The 15,923-nt window shown below is 36.7% G+C and overlaps 2 protein-coding genes across 2 annotated transcripts; one reads left to right on the plus strand and one right to left on the minus strand.

Moving 5' to 3' along the window:
- On the plus strand, positions 1-10,731 carry LOC143711810 (netrin-4). The gene is made up of 10 exons (XM_077203812.1): positions 1-552; positions 1,382-1,842; positions 3,109-3,438; positions 3,796-3,922; positions 5,075-5,263; positions 6,512-6,728; positions 6,925-7,052; positions 9,270-9,338; positions 9,451-9,621; positions 9,730-10,731. Exons 1-10 carry the CDS (start codon positions 465-467, stop codon positions 9,864-9,866), a joined length of 1,917 nt encoding a protein of 638 aa, XP_077059927.1. The 5' UTR covers positions 1-464; the 3' UTR covers positions 9,867-10,731.
- A 49-nt stretch (positions 10,732-10,780) lies between these two features.
- chchd4a (coiled-coil-helix-coiled-coil-helix domain containing 4a) lies at positions 10,781-13,861 on the minus strand. The gene is made up of 3 exons (XM_077203813.1): positions 13,715-13,861; positions 12,650-12,748; positions 10,781-12,513 (listed from the first exon to the last, which is right to left on the minus strand). Exons 1-3 carry the CDS (start codon positions 13,734-13,736, stop codon positions 12,182-12,184), a joined length of 453 nt encoding a protein of 150 aa, XP_077059928.1. The 5' UTR covers positions 13,737-13,861; the 3' UTR covers positions 10,781-12,181.
- Between the last annotated feature and the right edge of the window lie 2,062 nt (positions 13,862-15,923).

Genomic DNA, 15,923 nt, shown 5'->3' on the forward strand with positions numbered 1-15,923 from the left:
ACTTCAGATTCAGGCCAGTGGATCAGTCATTCATCTGTGCTCTTGGGAAGCTGGAACAACGCTGCCCATTACGCAGAGACGCGACACACTGCTATTACCAAAGTGACCTGCGTGTTTTCCCACTCTTTTGCCTTGAGTTTTAAAGGACTGTCATGTCCGAACACAGAAAAGACAACATGTCACTCGTCATATGAGTGCGCAAAAACAACAATATTAAAGGAATGAACGCGCGTGCCGTTTGAACAGGTGCATCCCAGATCACCACCACCATCAGAAAAGATTTTTTACTGACTCACTGTGGAAATGGATTACCAGCAGCTGGATTTCATGCAACTTTTCATGCAAACTCTGTTTCCAAACGGACAGTGAAGGAGATCTCTCCAAACTCAACTGACCATGCACTGGGACATGCATCTTCTAACTATGGATAACTAACCTGCCTTTACTCACACACACTGCTAAACATGAAACCCCTTTGGAATCCTCCGTTTGTCATGATGATATGGAAGTGCGCAATGGTCTTGTTTCCTGGATTCCTGCAGGGCTTCACAGGTGAGTGAAAGAAATCTGGTGGAACATATCTATCTATCTATCTATCTATCTATCTATCTATCTATCTATCTATCTATCTATCTATCTATCTATCTATCTATCTATCTATCTATCTATCTATCTATCTATCTATCCTCCTTTCTCTTTCTTTTCTTGTCTGTCCTTAAGCATTGATTAATATATTTTATTTTTATATTCATACTTGAATATAGCCTACATGAGCCACCGATTAAGGATTATATAATGATGTGTAAATTAATTAAATGATTTGAAAAAGATGTCGAAAGAGAATTATGTAATAAACTTACCAAATATTGTTTTTTCATTTTGTTGGAAGAAGGGTCCATTAAAATAACTAGACTTCTCCTTGTAATAATAATAATCAAATTGTTTAGATGTATAAACTTAGTGTGATATCTGGTTTTAATTTTTAAGCATTTAGTGTTTTTTTTTAAAGCTTAAGCTGTGTAATATTTCATATTTTCATTACATGATAACATTCATTTTATACTGACACTTTTAATGTATTCTTATTTATAACTTTATTAAATGATATTAAACTTTCTTTAACTTTTCTTGTCACACCTAACTATTGTTGCAGTACTTAAATCTTTGCAGGAGAAATGGCACAGCTTTTGTGAAAGCCCAACTGTGAGGTTCATTAAAGGCTCAGGTTGTCAAACATTGGTTTGTGACATGCCAGAACCTGACTGTAGTGTTTACAGTAGTTCAGTGTTAAAAATGGTGCATTTCAGTTCATCAACATGAAAGTTTGCAATGCATGATTCATTTGTGAATGTATGTGCAATGCATGTTGTCTCTTTTACAGAGTCCAGATGTGTTGGTCGTGCTTGCAGCCCTCCTATGGGTAACTTGGCCAGTGGCAGGACCCTTTTCACGCTGACTAGCTGCTGCACTAATAGCTCTTCCTGCCTGCTAGCCCAGCCACGCTGTCTAGCAGAGCTTCATCCTCCTGCCCTTATGGCCGATGACCCGTTTATTCATCCCGATACCTGGTGGGGCTCAGCGGCGGCCACTGGAGAAAAGGAAGAAATCCGTCTTGACTTGGAGACACGGTTCTGCATGAGTCACGTTGTGATGTTGTTCCGTTCTCCACGTCCTGCTGCTATGAGGTTGGAAAGCTCACAGGACTTCGGCCAGACCTGGGAGACGCTAAAGCTGTTTGCCAGGAACTGCACTGAGATGTTCGGGCTTCCTGATGATGTAAGTCAAGCAGGAGCTGTCTGCACTTCCAGATATTCCAACGCGGTCCCGTGCAGCCGAGGAGAGGTAAGGAAGGAAATAAGGTCTCCAAAGCACCACAAAACATCATTTTTAAATGCTTCAGCAGGTTTAAATGTGAAGTATTTTCAATGCTTAGGTCACTTTTTCAAAACAGTGAGCACAACAGCAGTTTACATGAGCAAAACTGTGGAAAATTTTCATTTGCTTTGGCACAAAAGGCATTCGATGACTACTTTTTTTCAAATTAAAAGTAACACCCCCAAAACTGTACATACAGGGCAATTTGTATGTGTTTACATCACTGATCTATATAGAATGTCATTCTATATAGATCAGTGGTTTACATACTCTTTTCAAAACTGTTCAAAACGGTTAAACTTAAGTTCAAATTCTAACATGATACAAAACTGAATATGATTACAATTTGCTAAATTTCTGCAGTCATAACATATTTAAATATATTCTAAATCTAAAACAGGAAATACTATGAAAAATATTAGATGTAGACGAACATCTACACAGGTGTTAATCTTTCATTTTCATTGCCATCTATACAAAAGGGGACAACTTGGGAATAATTTTGGACTGTAATGTAAACTTGGGAAATGTAACATATACTGCAGTGAATTTAGTAGTAGAAAGGTGTCATTCTTGTTTTGTAAAGATATTTTACAAAAGAAATCATTGTGAAATGCTACCTATTGTTAGTGTTTTTAGGTCATTTTGACATTTTGAGTTTTATGAGTGACAAAGTGTGTTTGTTGGGTGAAAACCTTTGCTAGTTCTGGAAGAATGAGTTGATTCGAGATGTGTGATATGTTTTGGTAGTTTTAGTGCATTTTGAATGTAAAATTAACTGCTGTGCCAAGCTGAAAGTTGGTGCTGAAAGCAAGCTGAAATCGTAAAAAAAATAAACTGTAACAATATTAAAGTTATTCCTATGTTTACTTAAGACAAAATCATTAAACATTTTACAGCAAAAAGACATTAAGTACCATTACCTGAAGATGGAAATTTTTGAACATTAAAAGCCCTTTTACTTGTTAAAAAGTGTAAACCTTCAATCAGAAGTCAGAGGGCATTTAGTAGATTGTGTACAACCACTTTTCCAGCAAGGTATTGATTATGTTAATAATTTGGAGGCCTTAAAAATGTACATATCAAATATGATAGGCTTTATAAGGTTAACCAGCGTTTAAACCAAATATTCCCCCATTCGAGTACAACTATGGTGAATTTAAATCTCAGTTCTATCTGATGCTTTTTGAAAATATGACAATGCATCATCATTTGTTTTTAATTCTTTTATAGATCATATTCCGGTCCATAGGATTGGGAAGCGGGATTGTCGATCCCTACAGTCCTGAGGCGCTATCCCGCCTGACAGTAACTAACTTACGAATACAGCTTTTGAAATCTCAACAGTGTCCCGTCTCGAAGGGGCAGCGGAGCGTCCCGCCCTTTTTACCCACAATTCACAGCAGGATGCTGACTTCTCCCACACCCAGTTCTGATCCCCTGGATTCAACCCCATTTGCTGTGTACTCTCTTTTGGCTAAAGGGACGTGTTTGTGTCATGGCCATGCTGAACATTGCCTTCTTGAAAATGAAGGACAAGACAGCCTGCAACCCAGTAATGTAGTAAGTGTGTCCGTTTTGTTAGTGATTTTTGGGACAAAGTACATCGCAGCCACTTTTCATGGTGGGGTCGATGTAAGCATGATATGGGCTTGAGGAATGGGCCCTAATTGGGTTTGTCCATTGGTTCCATGTCGGCCCTACCGGAATTAGCCTTTGTAGGGCCCATATCTCAAGCTAATATCGTTCCTACATTCGCCCTACCATGAAATATTGGCTGGATGCACACTTGAGGGTGTATATTGTGCACTCACCCGGTAATTAGGAGAATAGGAAGTGGCTTGTTAAATGTATTTTTATGAAACTTTGTGGGGCTTGAATGGACAGCAACTGAAAATGATTAATTTCTCTGGAGCACAGGTGTCTGGCAAGTGTATGTGTACCCACCAAACAGCGGGTGATCACTGCGAGAAGTGTAACTCGCTCTACAACGACCAACCCTGGAGAGCAGCCAATGGAAGCAGCGGGGAGAGCAACCCATGCCAGAGTGAGTGCGTTGTCTGTACGGGCTGATTTACCCTTAAATTCCTTTAATCCTTGAAAATGGAAAGGAATTTGTGCTATGAAAGTTTTTTTATATATATATTTTTACTTTCTAATGCAGGAGGGATCCGATACATATCTTAGAACCACAATACCATGGGGGGTTGTTATGTTACTGTAAGCAATGATCCAGAACACAGAAACAAGAGTCTGAACATCTTAGCAACCACATAAACTATGCATTGGCAACCACCAGCAGTACCCTAGGACTTTTGTAGCAAAAAAAAACATTTTATTTTGACAAAGTAAAAAATATTTCAAACTTCAACATTTTATGATTTTAAGAATCTGCGGTTTCGATAATAAACAAACAAAACATATTTTGCTTAAAGAAAATAAAGCCTGGTTTAGAGCCATTATGATTATTTTATTATATTAAAAAAGTATTTTTACATCATGATATTATTGTAGTTTTTAGATAAAATAATGTGTTACGGTATTCTAAATGAAAAAGTAACAATTAATTAATAATTAATATATAAATAAATAGAAAGTGACTATTGCAATATTGAGAATCTAGTGAGAATCACAGTACAGAATAATGGAAATAATTAAATGGTGAAATACTGGAAGAATATCTGTTTATTATGATTAAAATCTGAGGTTTGAAATAGACTAAATTAAAATTAAATAATAAAGTAAATATAAATTAGTAAATGACTACATTGCAGAATTGTTAATCTAGTGAGCATCGCCATTAAGAATAATGGAAGTTACAAATGAGTGAAATGGCTCATTTTATTATGATTATTATCATTTTAAATGAAATAAAAAAAAAAGTGTTACAGATTTTTAAATAAAAGGCTAAATAAATAAATTAGAAAATGTCTGTATTGCAATATTGAGAATCGCTATTAAGAATAATGTTAAATACAAAAGAGTGAAATGGCTGGATGCATATCCTAATTTGAAAATTGGATGTGTAAACTGGACTGTTGAGAATATTTTTTGATTAAATAAGAGTTTAAAGGGTATTTAAATTTGAAAATTGAAATGTTAAAAATTGTTTCTCAGGTCTTGGATGATTCTTTCTTCCATAATGTCTCTTTCTCTCCCTCTAACTATTTCTCGGTGCTCTCGTTCTCTGTGTCTCAAGAGTGTGAATGTCATGGCCACGCAGAGAGCTGCCACTTCTCCCAGCGAGTGTGGCTGTCCACAGGGGGCAGTAGTGGGGGCGTCTGCGACAACTGCCAGCATAACACTGTGGGCCGCCGGTGCCAGCGCTGTCGCCCTGGATACCACCGCCACCCTGCCAGACCCCTCAACTCACCGCATGCTTGCACACGTAAGACAGTTAGAAAGAAGAGAAGGAACAAACAGACAGAACAAAGGCTTCTGCACTCAAATAGTTGAAATCAAATTTGACTTTGGATATCTTATTAATGCACATTCCTGGTCTTATAGTGAATGATTTATTAGTGCATATTATTATTTTGTCATTTAAAAAAAAGATTTAGATTTATCTTTAATCAACTATAACTTGCTCTTCCTCTCAAATGATTTTTCGTTTAAACTTTATAATAAGTTAAAGGTACAATTTTGGCTGCTTGCCAAACTGCTTGCAATTTGCATGAACATTTTTTTGGTTGTGCTTTAGTTCTGTGCGGATTAATATGTTTATCCACTGCTTATATAACATTCCCTACTGGGCTTAAGAGATATAATCAGTTTAGATGGAAAGGATCTCAAGTTGACTAGCTGAAGACATCAGGTCATTACTGAAATGAGCCTTCACAATAGATCATGCTTTACAGTGAACTCTGTTAGAGTTAATAAAATACCTTACTCACCTGCCGAGTAATAAAAACGCCATCTCCACTTTTACAACATTTAAAATCCCTCTCGCCATCTCCGAAAAGCCAAGCCAATGTTGATACTTGTTTTATTACGAGTTCTGTCGCATTCTCTTTTTGCAAACAGAAGCTCCTCTGTTCAGCTTTTTTTTTAAACGGGCAGATTCCTTGAGATTCGAGATTTAGCTGCTCCATGTCATATTTTCTCACTCGTTGCGACAACTAACCTATGCTTCTCCCACACTATACATGCGTCAAAGGAGCTCAGTGCAATAGGAATACAATAGGAAAAAAATTAAATAAAATCCTTTAAAATAAAATAAACAACCATTAACAATTCACTAAAAAACTCCTTGGCAAAAGAACACCTTAGCAGTCACATAGCTACACCTTAGCAATTATTAAACCTTAGCATAGTGCTGACATGTTTTGCATGGTCAAGCACTCTTCATTTTTCTTTCATAAAAAAATGAATAAATAAACACACACACACACACACACACACACACATACATATATATATAACCATTTGAAAAAAAATAAGTTAAAAAAAACATATATACATATATATATATATATATATATATATATATATATACACTTTTTTTTTATATGGTTATCATTTACAGTCTTTCATTGCCTCCTAGTGGCGGTGGTATGACACAGACCACTAAAGTGACTCAAAAGCAGTAGGAAGAGCTAATGAACCAAAAGTTGATTTACCTTCTTTTCTGTGGCAGGATGCTGGTGTGACCCAGTTGGTTCGGTGCCAATATATTTTGGCGATGACACGCCATGGTGCCATTCTAGAAGTGGACAGTGCCATTGTAAACCTGGTGCGGGGGGCACCACCTGCAGCCACTGTCTACCAGGGTACTGGGGCTTTGGAGAGGAGGGCTGCAAACCTTGTGTGTGCTCCTTGACTTGTGACCCCATCACTGGTTATTGCCTAGACAGGTCAGGTTTATGCATACACAAGCTAAATTTTCAGTTCTCTCTGTTCTAAAATATAAGAAGTCTTATTTGTGATTTGAAATGAAAACATTGAGTATTAGGAATCTCAAAACCAAAAATACTAGTCGAATATGAATTGCATACCTGCTGGGGATTTTCAAATATCATTGATTTTCATTATATATTTTCCCTTTAACAGCAAAGGCAGTGTGAAGCTTTACAATGTACCAATTGGTGGGAAAATTCCTGAACTGTCCCACTTTAAACCTCAAGAGGACGAGAGGGCGTGGCCTAAAGAACTTGCCGTCTCTGCACTGTACTATACAGGTGAGCGGACTACAGTAACAAAACACTGTTGTGAAACATGGTAAACCACAGCAGGAGATGTGACTTCAAGATGTGGCTTTTCAAAAATGTGGTTTTATATGTGGTTACTTCAAATGTAAGGCTGAAATCATTATGCATTGTAATGTAAATGGGGGAATCTCACAAACCTATCTATAACATGTCCAGGTCATGTTTCATCCCAAAATCAAAATAAACTTTAGTGCCCCTATTATGCTATTTTAAAGTTTCCTAATGTTGCTTTGGAGTCTCCTACAACAGGTTTACATGCATCAAAGGTCAAAAAACCGTTACATTTTCTCATAATATACATTTGCACATCACCACATTTTCAGTGATTCTCAAACGACTTGTCAGATGAATCAATCTCTCTACATCCCTCCTTTCCACGAGCTACTCTGCTCTGATTGGCCAGACAGCTCAGTCTGTTGTGATTGGTCTACCCTGTACAGTGCGCGTGTCGAAAACAAAAACGCCCATTGCCATAACAACGTCAGCTCTGCTTGTCCTTTGGCTTCCTACACCGTAAACTAAACACAGTAACGAACAATGACGTCGATTTTACCATATCAATCCGAACGCGAGTCCGATGATGAAACACTGGAAGAACTATTTATTCAACCCAAACCTCAATCGCAAGGACGAATCGAGCAGGACGTTTCTCAGTGATTCACTAACTTGCTCAGTTTGAGGTGCATTATGAGATGTTGCAACTGTAATTCCTCACCATCAGCATTAACAAGTCCATGTCCACCAACAAACTGATTATTTTACTTGTACTTATTTATTAACCGAGTATGTTTCTAATTTATTGCGGTGAACATGTGGAAACTGTATCAATAACAGTGCATACATTAGCCGAGCTCTAGCGTGAATGACTAATGAAACATAAACATTGGTAAAACAAATCTTGCTGCATGCTTAGTCTTTCCTCAAAGTAGTGAGAACGACAGACAATCTGCATTAATAGACACAGGGTTAGGTAATAGTGGCCCACAGGTGATTAGCAGAAGTATTTCAGTAAGACAGCAATAACGTGAGTTAACCGGTTAGCAGGAGACCTACACAATATAAAACTCAAAACTAAGTATTTTGAACACCATCTTTTAAGAGCAAGCGGTTTGCGAATCCTGCATTGAATTCCGAGATTTGAGAAGTCGTCGTCAGTAAAATAAATGGAACAGCACAAGTTTAGGATTATACTGCTGTGGTATAACGGTAAAGATGAATTTTAACTACTTTCTTCACATGCTTGTCCTTGGGTAGTGAAAAAAAACTCTTTACCTTCACATTGTAGAGCACAGCGTCTTCTCGACATGATGCTGTTCAGTGTCCACAGGAATCAGCTGCAGTGTTTGAGGTTCAAGTTTTCCCTCCTGTCCGCGCGTCCAATAAGTGGGCGGGTAATATGCTAATGTTTCGTCTTGATGTCGCAACGAAACGGCTTATGACTCGTTTGACAAACGATTCATTTCATTGACTGAGAGTCGACTCTTACTTTTGAAAGACAATAACTTTATATACGGTGCACTTTCAGATTTAAAACTTTGCAGGATGTTTTCATTCACTTAGAGCTATGTTACAAACTACATGGAAGGTCATTTTCAAAAATCCATAATAGGGGCACTTTAAGGAAAATGAAGCATTTTAGCATCATTAAGAATTTTTTATTTTTTTTGCATTGTGGCATTATTTCATGACACCATACAGCAAAATTAATGAATAAATTAATTGAAAAAAAATCCTTTATGTAACACAAAATGATTATACAACAGCACCATTCAAAAGTTTGGGGTTAGTACGATTTTTTTTTATGTTTTTAAAAGAAGTATCTTATGCTCACCAAGGTTGCATTTATCTGATCAAAAATACAGTAAAAAGTCATATTGTGAAATATATTATTATAATTTAAAATAACTATTTTCTATTTTAATGTATTTTGTGCTGCTTAATATTTTTGTGGAAACTGTGATTCATTTTTACAGAAATTCCTTGATGAATATAAAGTTCAAAATAACAGCATTTATTTGAAATGATCATTTTATCATTAAAAAATGTGACTGCATTAAATCTTAATGATCCTAAAATAGGCTTCCTTTCATTTGTGGAAAATATAATTTCTTTAACCTGGGCATATTTTCTTAATTAAATGTGTTAATATGTAAAGAACTTGTGAAGTTAAATGTGAATTCTCTACAGGGAAGTGCAGCTGTAGAGAAAAGAAGCTGAAAAGTGTGGCTGATCTTTGCAAGATAAAATATGCATACGGTGAGGCTTTTTCACGATATTAAATAATTTGATAAATCAATTCTGATGGCATTTGCTATCTAAACAGAGATTTGAGTCTAATGAGTGAAGTGACTGTTTGTGTTGGCTTTAGTGATCAAAGCCAGTGTGCTGTCAGCTCATGATAAAGGCACACACGCTGTTGTCTTGGTGAAGGTAAGAAAGGTCTTCCGTTCTGGAAAACTGCCCCTCTCCCAGGGCACACACAGTCTGTACCCACTCTCTTGGACCAGCCGTGGCTGCACCTGTCCCATCCTAAACCCAGGTACACCACATAATGCCTTAATTATACAAATGTACTGTGATCTGGGCAACCGCTTGGGTTCAGTCAAGTTTTCCATTAGAGTAGTCACTGTTTTGTCTCCATCTGTAGGTGGGAACTATCTGCTGGCAGGTCCTGAGGAAGTGGACTCAGGGAGGCTACTGGTCACCATGCAGAGTCTGGTAGTCCCTTGGACCCCCATCCTGGGCTTTCAGGTCACAGAAGCACTGCATCAGGGCTGCCTATGAGCACACACATCTTTACCCAAATGTACAGTTGCACAACACCATGGAAGTTTTTTTCCGACACAGAATAAAAAAGGTAATTGTGACATCTCACAATTCTGACTTTTTTCCATCAGAATTCCAACTTTATAATTTGCAATTGCGAGTTTGTTTTGAAATTCTGATTTTATAACTCGCAATTGCTATTTTATGATTCTCAATTTTGATAAAAAAAAGTCAGAATTGTGAGAAATAAACTGGAAATTGTGTTTTTCCTCTCAATTCAGAGTTTATATCCCAAAATTACGACTTTCCCAATTGCAAGTTTATACAGTATCTCACAAATCTGACTTTTAGCTCCCAATTGTGAGTTTATCTCCCACAAGTCAGAGAAAAAGTCAGAATTCTGAGATATAAACTCACAATTGCGCATTTAAGTCCAAATCGGGAAAATAAAAAAGTTGCAATTACTTTTCTTTTCCTGGTGGTAACAAGCTTCCATACATCACTGCCCAAACTTGAAAGCCCTCACTTGAAATGATGCCTTTGTACCAAAGCAGGCAGGTGGATACTTAACGTGCCATGACCACAGGAAGCAACTGAAATAGAATGTGGGTAATTACCAGAAGCAAGATTCATGAGGCAGTCGCATGGCAAAGTGCACTTAATAGTCAGTTACAATAAATATAATTCTCATACAGAACAAGTTGGTCAAGGCTCTTCAAAAACAACTGTTCATTTAGGTGGCTGTCTTGTGGACATGAATATCATAAATGCATAAACTCACAACATGGATATGGCTTTTATGAGCCTGATTGGACTGTTTTTGTACTTATTTCTCTGTGATTATTATATTATTGTCATTAAAGGATACTCTAAACTAGACAAATGATAAATATGAGCCAGTGGATCCATAGGCTCACAAGGACTGCAGGGCATTTTTGTGATTCATTCATTCACACTTTTGTATTTTATTAGCTTCTTTGCTTACAACATTTCAGTTCAAAAATACATTTGAACATGTCACAATTGAAAAACAAAAGGTATGAAGGACTGATTTAAATTCTTCCAGTGCTTATGCATGATTTGGCTTCGTATCTTATTAAATCATTTTACAGAAACATCACAGATGAAAATATGAGATTTATTGTTTAATCAAAACAAGAAGGATCACATTAAGGCTTTGAATGACAAATTTCAATTTCTTGGTGACAAAACAGACAGATTCGTAAATGCCACTGGTAACACTTTACATTAAGGTTTTATTTGTTAACATTAGTTAATTAAACTAACAATTACCATACTAATATATTTTCACAGCATTTATTAACCTTTGTTCATGTTAGTCCACAGTGCTAACAGGTACAACTTTTGATTTTAACAATGTAAATGTTGAGATTAACATTAACCAAGATTAATAAATGCTGTAGAAGTATTGTACATTGTTATTAGTTCATGCTAACTAATGTAGTTAACTAATGTTCACAAATTAAACCTTATAGTAAAATGTTATGACGCTGACTGAATGTATCAATAAGCCACATGAGCTTAAAAACATTTTAATGTTACAAAAAGGATCTGATATCAGAACAATTCTTAAACTCTGTGTAATGTTAGCAATAGCATGTGTTGAGAACGGATCTAGAATTATCCCTCGATGTTAGATACTTAATTTAAACAAAACCTACTCGTCTCTGGAACAACAGGTATTTGCATGTTCTTACTGAACAGATCTTATTTTTGATGTGTTGATGTTTCCCCATTATAATTGTTTTAACGCCTGTATCATCGGTTGACAGGTGAGTTGACTCACTCACGCCCTCTACTGTTTGTACTTGCAACTTTAGGCAACGCTTTTAAAACTCAACAGCAGAACATTTCTTCATCATAAAATGGTTTAATCGTGTTCTACAACAAAAATCAGCACAGGAAATGTATATAGACTCGTTATTTTTTCATCCAAAAACTGCACAGTCGTCAAAGTACCACCGCCAAATGACCTTTGATCTGTAGTAGGACACAAGTCAAACTAGCTAAGCTTTGGTTGTGGAGCAAATAATAACCAGAGAATACAAAGCTGGATCATTCATAGGGGGTCATACTCACCATACAGATCCCCAAAACTCATTATTTATAGGTCCCTCAAATGCATGTTAATGTCATTCGAATATTTTAATCAAAAAACCTGAAGTTTAAGGGCTTCCCCCATCTCTGTGCATCATGCAGCCAGGTGGGGAGCATCGTAGTTATCCAGTGGCGTATTTAGATATGATCTCTGCATACAAGAAAGTGGAGGTGTCTCTGCTGCGAGGTGCGGTGGGAATGTAGCCAGGATAATATTAGCTAGCTGCTGGGTTTTCTGTGGCTGCTGGTGCGGAATCAGGAGAGGATGTAGGGAGAGAGTCAGTGGAAGTGGATTCGCTGTGTATAGTATCAGCCCCACCAGAGGGGGCGCTGTCATTGTCGTCTTCCTGGGGGTAGAGCTCGGGGTATTTCTGCATACACTCCTGCATACTCCGGAAGTTTTCCACACAATCGGACCCCTTCACCTCCTCTTTGCTATAGTGGAAACAAGAAAAGGCTTCCTTGAACTGCTGTCCACAAGGGCCACTGGCCATACCGCCCAGACACGGGCAGTTCCAGTTTATGTCACCATTAGGTAGAATAAGGCCTGTAGGGTCAAATGAAATGAGTGTCAAAGTAGTATTCTGGAGGTAAGACATTATCATATTTAGGCTAAACTATGCAAAATGATAATAATTATTTTGTACATTCATTTTTATATTTTGTGAGTAAATCAAACTTACCGTGATCTTCATACGGATCATTAGGGTCATCTTCGATTAGCTCAGCGTTACTGGGGGCTTCGTGATCCTCTTTGGTGACAAATATGACGCGATCTTTACCTATTGTGAGAAAAGAATGAAGATACACACAATGATAAAATTCTAAGGATATTTTCTATTTAAAAACATACTGTTAATTGACTTCTATACCAGTGTTATTAACTTAAACTCTTAAACATTTTCTGTGATTAAAAAATTACATACACATATATAATGAACTAAAAGTAACAAAAGCACATGACAACTAAAATGAAAATGAAAAGATAAAATAAAAGTCAATTCTAAATCTTAATAAATACTGTAATAGTACACACACATTATATATTTAAATATGCAGTGTACTCCAATTCGAGGGCAAACATCCCCTCCAATGTCTTACAGCCATGATTAAACATCAGAGACGCATTGGACTGCAAATTCTGAGTAATCAAAATATTACACTTTATAAAATTATCCACAAACAGTAAAACAGTTAAACACAATCTGTACACATGGAATAAATGAACCACTGAAGCACACGAACTGAGTGAAGAACTTGACATTTACATCTATGTGCAATGTGTAATATTGTGTTTTGGAAGTTCATATTGTTACAATATTTATATCACTCTGTGTTCATAATGAAAAAATAGCCATTATGTATAAAAATAATAACCATTAAATTATAAAATAACCATTTGGTGTACTTTAAATCATGATGACCTTGCAGGCGGCTGCTATATGTACGGCGACACAACATACAACGTTAGTCATTCAGTCATCTTAGCCTCAAGTTCATCTGTAATTCCACCAGTAATCAATACTTCAAACTTGTACACGAATAATACAGGATAGTTTAGCACGACACATTTGAACACATCTGAAAAAATTATTTGCAGCCGATAAATATTTAAATAACTCATTGATATTATTAAGCATGGCTGGGGAGAGTGACTTTTGCTGGCATGAGCACTAGCCGTACAGCTAAACGAGAGTAAAACATGGGTATAAAATGGGTTTAAACAGTCAGATTTAGTTGAATCATACCTTCCTGTTTGCAGTATGACATATCTGCTGACAGATCCGTCTGATTGCCGTTTATCCGATCAATGAAACTCAAACACCGGTACAATGATCAATCCACACGCCTGTTACATCAACCCCAGCATGGAGACAGGCAGCTACAGTAACCCCATGACGTCACAGCCGGATTGTACCAAAATAAAAGTCATCATGACATTTCAAAATAAAAGTGTGGGAAATAACCCTTCCCTTGTCGAGGGAGTAATAGTAAGTTGTTACTTTTCAAATGCCTTAAATTACAGATTATATTGTTTTATCACTGTCCAAGGCCCAGACTTAGAAGTCTTAAACTATGAAAATCCATAAAATAATTATTTGATAATGAAAGAGTGAAATAAACACAAACTGCTGTTTATTGTTAACTTTATTAAATTATTATTATTATTATTTTAAATCCCCAAAAAATACGACTGTCCCTCAGTTATGTTGTGGTATCATTTTCACCAAAGTCAAAACTTTTATTTCAGAAGTTTGAGTGTCTGTTGTGTACCAAGGGGGCAACATTGTCACTGAAGAGTATGCCTGAAATGGTGTATGAAGAAGATGAAGGAAAAGCAAGGATAAGGTCACTTATCAACTGGATATTCTTTTCTTTTGGGTAATTTACGATCAAGTTTTATTTTTTAAATTAAGAAAATACTGTTTTTTTGGGACAAATATACTTCTAGCTATGACTGCATGACATTGTCCTTAGCAAGAGAAGGTAGGAGGCCGTTTTATTAAAAAATATATAATAAAAATAATTTGTTGAAACGCCATTTATTCGTGACCTTCACAGGGGGGAAAATAACAAAAATGATTAATGTATTCTTTTGGACATTGTAGTAAATAACGTAACTACCCATGTGAGTGTGAAAAGTGTGTGGAAGTTTATTTGGTCCCTAAGTTTAAGAAAGAACTCAGTCTAAGAAACAACCAAATCTGTCGTTTTAAGACAGCAACAATAATGCACTTTTCTGCTGTTTTTGTGTGCCGGCTCCCCAGTTTCTTCTTTATTACCTTGGGAATCCCAGTCTCAGGAGACTGAACAGTTGCAGCTATTTTACTGTCATGCCCTCAGACCCACTGACAGCTTGTCAGGAAACAGTGTGCAGCCTGTGTTTTACTAATTAACTGAGGGAGTTGAGGTGAACTAGATCCCTGTGTTTTTCAGATGACATACCTCATTACAGAGGACAGGGATGAGTGCTAACATACTGAGGAAAACAAACAACACTTTTATTAGTGTATCTTAAAAAATGTATACTGAAAACACCTTCAATCCACTTTATGCATATTTCCCTTCTCCCTTGCCTCTACACCCTGTTTGCTCTGTCTGCTTGCCTTTTATACAATGTCTTTTGTAGTTTGCCCTCTGGTGGCAGCTGTCAGTATTCTTGGGGTTGTGTATGTGTAGGTGACCTTCTGTCACTTTTTATCTAGCCTTGAAGATGTAGAGATGTAGAGCTACTACATTGAATCTGCACGAGGGAGAAAATTATGTCACACCAACCATCTTTACAGACTCTCTTATCATTGAGTGCTGCTGGTGAATGTGGTGTGACCTGTGACGCAGCTTCTGCTAACCTTGAAAAATGTTCGTGTCTGTCAGGGAACTGTATCGATCTACCTATGAGATAGAGAGCAGCTTGAAGTATTAGTTCAAAACAAAAATTTAAATATCATTTGAAATTATCAATGAAATATAATTTAAATATAATATGTATGTATGTTTATATATATACACACACACACAGACACACACAGAGACACACACAGAGACACACACACACACACACACACACACACACACACACACACACACACACACACACGTATATCTGTCTGTATATGTGTTCACTGTATGCCACTCTGTTATTATGGAAAATAGCAACATAAAAGTTCTTCAGAACATCTAATTTTGTGCTACACGGAAAATTAAAATCACATGGGTTGTGAACGGCATCAGAAGTTTTCATTTTCATTTTTGGCTGAACTATTCCTTTAAAACTTTTTTCTGTGTCTGTGTGGCCGGCTTAGCTATAATTGTTCTAAGCCTGATCAAATAAAGGAGCTTTTGGGATATGATGAATATGAGAGATAATTATAGAGTTCTAATGCTAGAAATCCCTTTTTCATTTACAAAACAGCTATATTGTGAGTATAAAATAAATAGAGCATTCTTGAATTTTTG

The sequence above is a fragment of the Siphateles boraxobius genome, unplaced genomic scaffold, assembly GCF_051911475.1.
Source record: "Siphateles boraxobius isolate OS27281-9 unplaced genomic scaffold, OSU_SipBor_1 5, whole genome shotgun sequence".
NCBI classification, from domain to species: domain Eukaryota; kingdom Metazoa; phylum Chordata; class Actinopteri; order Cypriniformes; family Leuciscidae; genus Siphateles; species Siphateles boraxobius.

Coding starts and splice junctions, on each gene's coding strand:
- LOC143711810 (XM_077203812.1), top strand. CDS start 465: ATGAAACCCCTTTGGAATCCTCCGTTTGTCATGATGATATGGAAGTGC. Junction 5,264..6,511: donor CTCACCGCATGCTTGCACAC/GTAAGACAGTTA, acceptor TTTCTGTGGCAG/GATGCTGGTGTGACCCAGTT. Junction 6,729..6,924: donor ACTGGTTATTGCCTAGACAG/GTCAGGTTTATG, acceptor TCCCTTTAACAG/CAAAGGCAGTGTGAAGCTTT.
- chchd4a (XM_077203813.1), bottom strand. CDS start 13,736: ATGTCATACTGCAAACAGGAAG. Junction 12,749..13,714: donor GTCATACTGCAAACAGGAAG/GTATGATTCAAC, acceptor TTCTCACAATAG/GTAAAGATCGCGTCATATTT. Junction 12,514..12,649: donor TGATCCGTATGAAGATCACG/GTAAGTTTGATT, acceptor TTGACCCTACAG/GCCTTATTCTACCTAATGGT.